The sequence below is a fragment of the Lutjanus erythropterus genome, chromosome 23 (assembly GCF_056507025.1).
Source record: "Lutjanus erythropterus isolate fLutEry1 chromosome 23, fLutEry1.hap2, whole genome shotgun sequence".
Taxonomy (NCBI): Eukaryota; Metazoa; Chordata; class Actinopteri; order Lutjaniformes; family Lutjanidae; genus Lutjanus; species Lutjanus erythropterus.
The window spans coordinates 232,968-244,661 of record NC_139339.1 but is presented as its reverse complement, the minus strand read 5'-3'; the positions used below and the strand labels follow the sequence as shown (position 1 = coordinate 244,661).

Sequence of the window (11,694 nt, the reverse complement as noted above, 5' to 3'; positions counted from 1 at the left end):
GATCTCTTTATATATTGTTCTTATATTTTATATTCTTGAACAGGAACATCTGGAACATCATCAGTTTCCCCACAAAGATCAATAAAGTATTTATTTATGATTCTGATGAAACTGAAATCAAACAAACACAATCATCCAAACGGTGCTTTCACTCCTCCTCCTCCTCCTCCTCCTCCTCCTCCTCCTCCTCCTCCTCCTCCTCCTCCTCCTCCTCCTTCCTGTGTGTGTTTTGTTCTCTCGGCTTGTTCACACCTCACACACACACACACACACACACACACACACACACACACACACACACACACAGACGAGGAGGAGGAGGAGGAGGAGGTGATACCTGACTCTGGTCTTTTGTCTCCTGATATCTGCCTCCTTTCATCTGACATCATGTGACATCATCCTCTCTCTCTCTCTCTCTCTCTCTCTCTCTCTGTGTTGTGTACAGTGACAGTGAGTGTCTCTCGCCCGGCCTCACTCTGCAGCTTCAGGTGTGAAATTAACACCTTCGTCTTTATTCAAGTCAATTCAAAAGATTTTTATGACGACGAGAAAGACGTTCCTCAGTGTGAACAGAAACCAGCATGATGTGTGCTGTGATTGGTGGAACCTGCAGGAAGCTGCAGTGATTGGTCACATTTGTAATAATAACATTTTATTATGTAACAGAATTTACAGACGCGTTCAGTTTGGTTTGATTGTTGTGATTTTAACTTCCTGAAGGGACCGAAAATTACAAATTAAAGAACTGAGAACACGGTGACATGCAGGTTCTACAGTCAGCTGCTGGTTCTCCAGTGTGCAGGTGGTTCCTGGAGAACCTCAGATGATAACACTTTAATAAAAAGTTATTTTCTTTCTGTTTTTAAGCTTTAGAACATCAAACTGTCAACTCAAATTAATTCACACCTGTCAGCTGATCTGCTGCTCAAGGTTCTCTGGTTTCTGTGTTCTCTCTGTATTCTCTGTGTTCTCTATGGTTTTCTGTTTGTTGTCTGTGTTCTCTGTGGTTCTCTGTGTGTTTTCTGTGGTTCTCTCTGTGGGTTCTCTTATCGTTTGCTCCGGTCTGATGAGGTTCTCTCTGTGTTCTCTGTGTTTAAATGCAGTGATTCTCTCGCTGTCTGATCAGCTGTTTGTTTATTCTGATCAGCTGTTACCACGGCAACAAGATGTCTGACTAAAACAAAAACATCAACTAAAGACTGAACTTTTTTAAAGTAACACGTCTCACAGAAAACAGCTCAGACACACAAACAAAAACAAGTAAATAATATAACTAAAGTAACTAAGTACTTTTACTCAAGTACTGTACTTCAAGTTTGAGGTACTTGGTTAGAGGTGACAAACTAAATATATAAATACATAAATAATTCTATAATTATATGCTTAAATAAGTGGATCAATAAGTGATTAAGTCATTTACTGTTTAATGGAATTTATTGTGAATTGATCTGTTATTGATTTATTCTTTCATTCATACACAGAATATTTATATATTTACACATTTGTATTTTTATAGTGTAGAAAAAATATAAATAAATAAGTCAATAAATAAATAAACAAATGTATTTAACATGTATATATTTAATGATTTATTTATTTATTAGTATATATGACGTTTTGTATAATTTATGTATAATTTATTTTATATTTATTTTCTTTTTTCTCCACCACATCTCAGAGGGAAATATTTGAATATTTATTGATTATTTATGTTTATTTAATGACTTTAGTTCCTTTGCAGATTCAGATTAAGATAAAATATAATCAATCAACAAATGATAATGTATTATTATACATAAATGTATCAATAATTATGATGGAATCATATTTTTACACTGTGGTGTTTATTCTGTGTGTGTGTGTGTGTGTGTGTGTGTGTGTGTGTGAGCGACAGACAGGCTCAGAGCCACAGACAGACACATTCCTGTGATGACTGACAGATCTGTCAGCCAATCAGCGGGCTCGCAGGGGGCGTGTCCTCCTGCTTTTGTCTCAACTTTTCTCGGCAGAGACTTTGTGGATGTTTGAACTGGAGACAAACTGGAGACAAACTGGGAACACTGGGACACTCCAGCACACACACACACACACACACTGGGAGCTGGGACTCATTAACCTGCTCACTCTGAGTGTGTGAGAGTGTGTGAGAGAGAGGGAGAGAGAGAGAGAGAGAGAGAGAGAGAGACAGACTGTGTGTGTGTGTGTGTGTGTGTCTCTTTGTGTGTGTGTGTTTCCAGCCTCCACCCTCCGGACGTCACACCGACCCCTCTCCGCTCGGCAGGCCGCCTCTCAGAGCTCCTCTGGCGGCCTCGGAGTGAGTCGTTGCCCGCTCTGCTCTCCTGGAGGATTAAAGTAGAAAGAGAGGAGACAAACTGAGGAAGAAGAGGAGGAGAGATGAAGGGATGAAGGAGGCAAGAGGAGGAGTACAGAGAGGAGTGAGACCCTGAGGAGGAGCTGAAGGAGTCCTGCTCCTCGTTTTTTCTTCTGTTTTTCTACTTTTTTCTACTTTTTCAGGCGTCCATCTTGGAAAGTTTGTGTGTCGTGTTGTGAAGGAGTTTCTTCCTCCTCTTCCTCCTCCTCTTCATCAAACGGAATCATTCTTTCATCAAACTTCTGGACATAAAGTTTTGGTTTTTTATCTTTTGGGCTCCAATGAGGCGCGCGCGGCCGGCTGAGAGCGAGCCCAGCTGACGTCACTGTTCGGTGATCGATAGGTGTGATCGGCTCAGGGTTCGGCTCTGATCCGAGGTGGATGGAGGGTCAGCGGGGTGTACGGGCCGCTGTGGCCGGGGGACGGGCCTCCTCCTGCGGGCAGCGGCTGCTCCTCCTCCCGCTGCTGCTGCTGGGACTCTGCTGGGCTGAAGAAGGTAAGAAGTTTGTCCTCAAGCTGCTGCCGTACTGATCTACACTGACTTTATTGATTAACTGATCAGAGATGAGATCATTGATTAACCAGATTCAGATGGCTGTGATTGAAAAATTCAGTCAGACACTTTTCAAACAGTTTTTTTTTTTTTACCTTTTTGATTAAAAAACAAAACAAAACAGGAAACAGCTAAAGATAATCAATTAATCAATTATAAAATATTTTCTGTCAATCATTGATGAACTCTGTATTTCAGCCAGAATGTAAATGAAGTTGTCTAAAAACATTTTGGTGTAAAGACATTTAGTTTAAAAATGTCTCTTTTTATCTAAAGTTGACTTTACTGTTGAAACAGGAAGTTGATCCATTGATTAGTCAGTTTATTGATCCACATTTCAAACACTGGAAATGGTCGTTTTCTTTTTGCATTTTTGGGTAAAAAACAGCAGAAAAATTCTAAAGATTAAACGATCGATTATAAAAATTCTCTGTCAATCACTAATCGACTTGATGTTTCAGCAGGAACGTAAATGAGGTTCTTTACAGACCTGCAGACTGAAGCAGAATTATTTTCAAGGTTTTTTGAATGAAGTTTGGTGTGAAAACAAAATAAATGAGCACTGAGTCCATGAATGAAAGGTGTGTTTGAATAAAGAAGAACATCAGTGTGTTTCTGTGGACGTTCTCGAACTCTGCAGGTGGAGAACGTTTCATGCATTCCTGAAGGTTCCTCACAGATCATAAAACATGCCACGTTCTAACACGAGGATCCGAGCGCAGAGTTTTAAAACCTGCCTCTTTTTTAAAATCAGTTCTTTAGTGTTGAAGCAGTGAGTTGTTTCATCGATTAGCAGAAAATAAATCAACTTGTATTTAAATATTTGAGATAAAAGATTCAGTTTACTGTTTTAGAAAAAAACACTTTGCATTTTGGGTAAAAAACAGAAAAATATAAGGATGATTACTCATTTATAAAAGAATAGTGTGAAGACAAACTTATTTTCAGTATTTTTTGAATGAAGTTTGGTGTAAATATAAAATCAGCTGCCAAACATTCAGTGCAGAAACAAAAGGTTCCTCACAGAACATAAAACGTGTCACGTTCTCACCTGAGGAGTTTTTAGAACTTGTTCCTCTTTTTAACTGAAGTTCAGTTTAGTGTTGAAGCTGTGAATTGATTCATTGATCAGTCAGTTAATTGATCAGCTGGTAAATGAGTTGATAAACTGAAGGAGACGGTCGATTGATGTCGGACAGAATTTATTGTGAGTTTAATCGATCGGTTATTAAAATTTGAAAAAGTGATTCGAATCATCGAATCTGTGACGCGGGTGTCGGAGCGGGAACGTCCCTGATCGAGTTTGGTTGGACAGCGTTATGACGTGTTCTGTCCATCATGAGGAGGGTTAGTTTGATTTGTCCCTCTGTGTGTCCCTGTTAACTTGACACTGTGGGTGTGTCTGCATATTGTTCTCCATCTGTTCTCTGTCTTTTCTCTCCTCTGTTCTTTGTTCTGTTGTTTTCATTCACACACCACCTCTCTGTCCCTTTAGTCTCCGTCTCTTTAGTCTCCGTCCCTCTAGTCTCCGTCTCTTTAGTCTCCGTCTCTTTAGTCTCCGTCCCTTTAGTCTCCTTCTCTTTAGTCTCTGTCCCTTTAGTCTCTGTCCCTTTAGTCTCCGTCCCTTTAGTCTCCGTCTCTTTAGTCTCCGTCCCTCTAGTCTCCGTCTCTTTAGTCTCCGTCCCTCTAGTCTCCGTCTCTTTAGTCTCCGTCTCTTTAGTCTCCGTCCCTTTAGTCTCCGTCCCTCTAGTCTCCGTCTCTTTAGTCTCCGTCTCTTTAGTCTCCGTCCCTTTAGTCTCCGTCTCTTTAGTCTCCGTCCCTTTAGTCTCCGTCCCTCTAGTCTCCGTCTCTTTAGTCTCCGTCTCTTTAGTCTCCGTCCCTCTAGTCTCCGTCTCTTTAGTCTCCGTCCCTCTAGTCTCCGTCTCTTTAGTCTCCGTCTCTTTAGTCTCCGTCCCTTTAGTCTCCGTCTCTTTAGTCTCCGTCCCTCTAGTCTCCGTCCCTTTAGTCTCCATGTCTTTAGTCTCCGTCCCTTTAGTCTCCGTGTCTTTAGTCTCCGTCCCTTTAGTCTCCGTGTCTTTAGTCTCTGTCCCTTTAGTCTCCGTCTCTTTAGTCTCCGTCCCTCTAGTCTCCGTCTCTTTAGTCTCCGTCTCTTTAGTCTCCGTCCCTTTAGTCTCCTTCTCTTTAGTCTCTGTCCCTTTAGTCTCTGTCCCTTTAGTCTCCGTCCCTTTAGTCTCCGTCTCTTTAGTCTCCGTCCCTCTAGTCTCCGTCTCTTTAGTCTCCGTCCCTCTAGTCTCCGTCTCTTTAGTCTCCGTCTCTTTAGTCTCCGTCCCTTTAGTCTCCGTCCCTCTAGTCTCCGTCTCTTTAGTCTCCGTCTCTTTAGTCTCCGTCCCTTTAGTCTCCGTCTCTTTAGTCTCCGTCCCTTTAGTCTCCGTCCCTCTAGTCTCCGTCTCTTTAGTCTCCGTCTCTTTAGTCTCCGTCCCTCTAGTCTCCGTCTCTTTAGTCTCCGTCCCTCTAGTCTCCGTCTCTTTAGTCTCCGTCTCTTTAGTCTCCGTCCCTTTAGTCTCCGTCTCTTTAGTCTCCGTCCCTCTAGTCTCCGTCCCTTTAGTCTCCATGTCTTTAGTCTCCGTCCCTTTAGTCTCCGTGTCTTTAGTCTCTGTGTCTTTAGTCTCCATGTCTTTAGTCTCCGTCCCTTTAGTCTCCACGTCTTTAGTCTCCGTCCCTTTAGTCTCTGTGTCTTTAGTCACGTCTCTTTAGTCTCCGTGTCTTTAGTCTCCGTGTCTTTAGTCTCTGTGTCTTTAGTCTCCGTCCCTTTAGTCTCTGTGTCTTTAGTCTCCGTCTCTTTAGTCTCCGTGTCTTTAGTCTCCGTCTCTTTAGTCTCTGTGTGTTTAGTCTCCGTCCCTTTAGTCTCCATGTCTTTAGTCTCCGTCCCTTTAGTCTCCGTGTCTTTAGTCACGTCTCTTTAGTCTCCGTGTCTTTAGTCTCTGTGTCTTTAGTCTCCATGTCTTTAGTCTCCGTCCCTTTAGTCTCCATGTCTTTAGTCTCCGTCCCTTTAGTCTCCATGTCTTTAGTCACGTCTCTTTAGTCTCCGTGTCTTTAGTCTCTGTGTCTTTAGTCTCCATGTCTTTAGTCTCCGTGTCTTTAGTCTCTGTGTCTTTAGTCTCCATGTCTTTAGTCTCCGTCCCTTTAGTCTCCATGTCTTTAGTCTCCGTCCCTTTAGTCTCCGTGTCTTTAGTCACGTCTCTTTAGTCTCCGTGTCTTTAGTCTCTGTGTCTTTAGTCTCCATGTCTTTAGTCTCCGTCCCTTTAGTCTCCATGTCTTTAGTCTCCGTCCCTTTAGTCTCCATGTCTTTAGTCACGTCTCTTTAGTCTCCGTGTCTTTAGTCTCTGTGTCTTTAGTCTCCATGTCTTTAGTCTCCGTCCCTTTAGTCTCCATGTCTTTAGTCTCCGTCCCTTTAGTCTCCGTCCCTTTAGTCTCCGTGTCTTTAGTCACGTCTCTTTAGTCTCCGTGTCTTTAGTCTCTGTGTCTTTAGTCTCCATGTCTTTAGTCTCCGTCTCTTTAGTCTCCGTGTCTTTAGTCTCTGTGTGTTTAGTCTCCGTGTCTTTAGTCTCTGTGTCTTTAGTCTCCATGTCTTTAGTCTCCGTCCCTTTAGTCTCCATGTCTTTAGTCTCCGTCCCTTTAGTCTCTGTGTCTTTAGTCTCTGTGTCTTTAGTCTCCATGTCTTTAGTCACGTGTCTTTAGTCTCCATGTCTTTAGTCTCCGTGTCTGTAGTCTCTGTGTCTTTAGTCACGTCTCTTTAGTCTCCGTGTCTTTAGTCTCCGTGTCTTTAGTCTCCGTGTCTTTAGTCTCCGTGTCTTTAGTCTGTCCTGGTCTCCGTCTGTAAAGGCAGCAGCTGGATTTTCTCTCTGTGAGGGTTTTCATGTCCCCTGCAGCAGCAGGCTGCTTCAGCTGATGATTGGTCCTTTGGACTTAATAAAGAAGACAACGTAGAGATTTTCAAAATAAAACAGTGTCTCATGCAGAGGACTGCACTGTGAAGTGAGATTCATGTGTCAGAGACATGTTGAGTTTAAATCCAGGATGTTCAGTGTCATGAAGGTGTCTCTCTTTTAACCTGCTAGATCACCATGGTAACTGATGCTAAACTCATCACGTGGTCAGCAGCAGGTTATGTTCAGAGTTTCAGATTAAATCGTCTGTAAAAAGCAGCGTTCTTTAATTATTGTCCTAACAAGGTTGTTTATGAGCGATATAACTTTTAAACTGAGGGAGGAAGTTAACAATGAAAAGTGTTGAGCTGTATGTTCATAATGTCACTGAACGAATCCATATAATGTAAAAATGAAACAGCAGCATCACGTTGTCATGGTAACCTCTGTTTGGTGATGCAGAGTCATTTTCCCCGTTTGCTCCAGATCATATTAACACTTTAAATTGACATGGTTTATAATCCACACAGTAAAATAATGATGAAGCAACTACAGACACTTTGAAGACTTTTTACTGTTTTCTGTTTTGTCTGTGATTTTGCAGCTCAGATCACTGATTAGAAAATTGATCATCATTGATCACAGACAATCTTAAATCAGTTCCACTCATTTTACGTTGGTTTGGTGAAAAACTTCAGTGATGTCCTCGTCTCTGTCATCAGAGGACAGAGTCAGACAGACTTCATCATGTTTAAATCTGCTGGATGGACTTTTATTGTTTAATGTTTTCATGTTAGAATAAACGGCAGCATTAAGACCACATTTAGTCCATCAGTCATTTTCTCACATCATTCTTCTTCTCCTGCTTTATTTGTCATGTATTTGTATATTTTCCACAGTTTATAATTATAACAACTTGATGATTCTGACTTCAGTAAGAGTCAAATGAAACAAACGTCCCTTTTATGTGAAACGAAAGTCTGGATTAACAAAGTGAGTTGATAACCACCATCATGATGCCCGTTATCTCTGATCCAGGTTTTAGGATTTGTTGATCCAGATCATTCAGAGAAAGTCTGACTGTGATGAACTTCCTGTAGTTCAACCCTCTGGACTCATCAGGTTCTGCAATCTGTCCAATCACAGCTGTCCTAAGTGGTGAGAAGCCCAGAATGCAACGTAGCGTTGGCGGTGAGCGCTGACATGCTAGCATGCAAGCTAACAGCTGCTAGCCTCTTTAGCGTTAGCAGCAGGTTGCAGCTCAGAGGTTGTTGTTGTTGTTGTTGTTGTTGTTGTTTCCCGTAGCGACAGACATTTTGAAAACAGTAACAGAACAATGAGCTGGAGAAACTGACACACTGACAGACTGACGCCAACAGTCAACGTCACTTTTTTTAACTGAAGATAATCAATCACTTATAATCATCCATCCATTTTCTATAACTGCTTATTCCTGAAGGGTCACAGGGGGTGGAGCCTATCCCAGCTGACATTGGGTGAGAGGCGGGGTTCACCCTGGACAAGCCTCCAGTTCATCACAGGGCCACTTATAATCAAATATTCTCTAATCAATAACTGAGTCATTGTTTCAGTCAGAGTATAAAAGAGGATCTTTATCAAGATTCTGAACAGAAACAAACTTATTTCACATGTTTTTTGAATGGAGTTTGGTGTAAATATGTTTAGTGTTTTAAAGAGTTTTTATCTAAAGTTCACTTCAGTGTTGAAACAGTAAGTTGATCCATCGATTCGTCAGCTAATCAATTAATTTGATTATTGATCTACATGACTCACTTCCCCAGAATGCAGGAAACAAAGTCTGGTCTGACGTGTTGGTGTTTTTTTGATCTCAGCGTTGGGAGAAGAACCTCAGACACAAACTGGGACCAGTTTTCTTCTTCAGTTCGAAACCAGAAACAGAAATTTATTCTGTCCTCAGGACCCAAACTGATAAAATCACATCCTGAACGTCTGTAACATCGTTTATCACTGAAGAAGAAGAAAACGTGAGTTTATTTCATGACGAAGGTGTTTTTCTAGTTTGTTCACAGCAGATTTTCTTCTCTTCATTCAGACACAGATCTCAGATCTGCACAATCAAAACTGATCAACTGATTCTCGTCTCTGAATGTTCTGTCATCGTTTGATCCGTTCTGTTCTCTACAGCAGGAATGTTCCTTAAAGATCTGCAGGTGAACCTCACTCTGTGACTTTAAATCAAAGGTCAAAGGTCAATTTTCTGTTCACAGTAAATCAGCTGAAGACAAAGAAAACTCAGCTGATCACCTTTGAAATAAAAGTTTCCTCATCTGTTTTCTGATCAACTGATCAACTGGATCAATCAGTGAAGGGAACTACAGTTTACCCTCCTCTGTTTGTATTACATGTATTTTCTCTGTGTGCACAGTATTGATCCTTATTGATCTTTATCAGTAAACTCGACATCATTCAGACCAAACTGATCAGATTCATACAGAAGAAACATCTTCAGGTTCCACTGTCAGAGACTCAACTTCACAAACATGACGTGTCCACGGAGAACGTTCTATTAAAAAAACAAAGAACCGAAACAACTGAGAGACACTGAGGAGGTTAAAGGTTCAGTTCACCCAAATCAACACGTCAGTCAGTCAGTGTGTTTCTGCTGTCAGTGATCCACAGACACACACACACACACACACACACACACACACACACACACACACACACACACACACAGAGCACACAGACACACAGACACACACACACACACACACACACACACACAGAGACACACACACACACACACACACACACACACACACACACACACACACACACACACACACACACAGAGCACACAGACACACACACACACACACACACACACACACACACACACACACACACACAGAGCACACACACACACACACACACACACACACACAGAGCACACAGACACACAGACACACAGACACACACACACACACACACACACACACACACACACACACACACACATAACTAACTATAAACAGTGTATGTGGTGATAAGAGTGCATGACGAGGACACGGAAATTACCATGACAACGCTGGCGGGATGTTTACAGAAGACACTCAGCCTGTGTGTCTGTGTGTGTGTGTGTGTGTGTGTGTGTGTGTGTCTGTGTGTGTGTGTGTGTGTGTGTGTGTGTGTGTGTCTCTGTATGTGTGTGTGTGTGTGTGTGTGTCTCGATGTGTGTGTGTGTGTGTGTGTGTGTGTGTGTGTGTGTGTGTGTGTCTGTGTGTGTGTCTGTGTGTGTGTCTCTGTGTGTGTGTGTGTGTGTGAGGTGGTGTTTCCACTACATGGTACAGCACTACAGTTCCTGGTTCTGGTTCTGGTTCTGGTATCACCTGAGCCAACAGTAAAACATTGCAGACATCTGATTGGTTGAACGCTGCAGGGCATCACAAGGCCGTCTGCAGAACATGAAGACTGGGAACGTGTTTCAGTCTGAGATTATTCTAAAGAACAACTGGAAAAAGTTGGAACGTTCTTCAGTGAGAACAGCATCGTTCCTTTTCAGATACACTTTGATTTATGGCACCGATCAGCTGTTGATAAACCTGCAGCATGAGAACTGTCGTTCCTCACAGCTGCTGACTGTGTTTCATTAAATCAGCTGAGAACGTCACCAGGCTGCTGCAGTAGAACCACACAGAACTGCATCACAGCAGTCAGCTAGAACCACATGTTCTGATGTTTATGAAGGAGACGACAGATCATCTCTTTTATCTACGGAACACGTCTGAACACTGCAGAGCAACATGAACCACTGAAGTCAGCATGACGAGGAGTGGAACGTCAGAACAGATGAGTGGAACGTCAGAACAGATGAGTGGAACGTCAGAACTGTTGGGTGGAACGTCAGAACTGTTGAGTGGAACAGTGGTGATGTGTGGTTCTATCATGACATAAAGCTTTCTGTTTACTATCCTGACGTTATCATGCTTAACTCTGATTGGCTCAGCTGATTCAGAGCCATGAGACGAGTGATGTGATTGGCTGACAGAGTGTCTAATTATGACCACACCTGCTGATCTGCAATCACCTTCACACAGAACCTCAAAGAACACACAAGAACCAACAGCAAAGTAAGGAAGGAAGGAAGGATATGAGGAAGCAAGTAAGCAAGGAAATAAGAAAGGAAGAAAGAAAGGAAACAAGTCTTTCTGTCTGGTTTCCTCCCTGCAGCTTCAGGTATCTGATGTCCTGCTGCACCTGAACGCTGCTCTGCTGGGTGATGATGTCATGATGATGTCATGTCATGTGATCAGTGCAGGTACTCAGCCTCAGTGTGTCTGTGGTGAAAGAAAACCTGTCAGGTAGAACTACAGGTTCTAAGTTCTGATGAAGTACCAGACATGTAGGAACGAGAACTGTTTACACACTCACACACACACACACACACACACACACACAGAGCACACACACACACACACACACACACACACACACACACAGAGCACACACACACACACACACACACACACACATAGAGCACACACACACACACACACACACACACACACACACACACACACACACAGAGCACACACACACACACACACACACACACACACACACACACACAGACACACACACAGAGCACACACACACACACACACACACACACACACACACACACACACACACACACACAGACACACACACAGAGCACACACACAGAGCACACACACACACACACACACACAGAGCACACACACACACACACACACACACACACACACACACACACAGACACACACACACACACACACACACACATAGAGCACACACACACACACACACACACACACACACAC

The 11,694-nt window shown here is 42.6% G+C and overlaps 1 protein-coding gene across 2 annotated transcripts in view; it reads left to right on the top strand.

The window, feature by feature from the left end:
• The first annotated feature begins 1,873 nt into the window (after nt 1–1,873).
• The window catches only part of LOC146305075 (ephrin type-B receptor 4b-like), a 31,114-nt gene continuing 21,293 nt past the window's right edge, over nt 1,874–11,694 (top strand). The window contains exon 1 of one of the 2 annotated variants that reach the window (XM_084711977.1): nt 1,874–2,867. In XM_084711977.1, coding sequence (XP_084568103.1) covers nt 2,753–2,867 — 115 coding nt within the window. In that variant the 5' untranslated portion in view covers nt 1,874–2,752. The remainder of the gene's footprint in view (nt 2,868–11,694) is intronic. The other variant, XM_084711976.1, reaches the window with a different exon arrangement.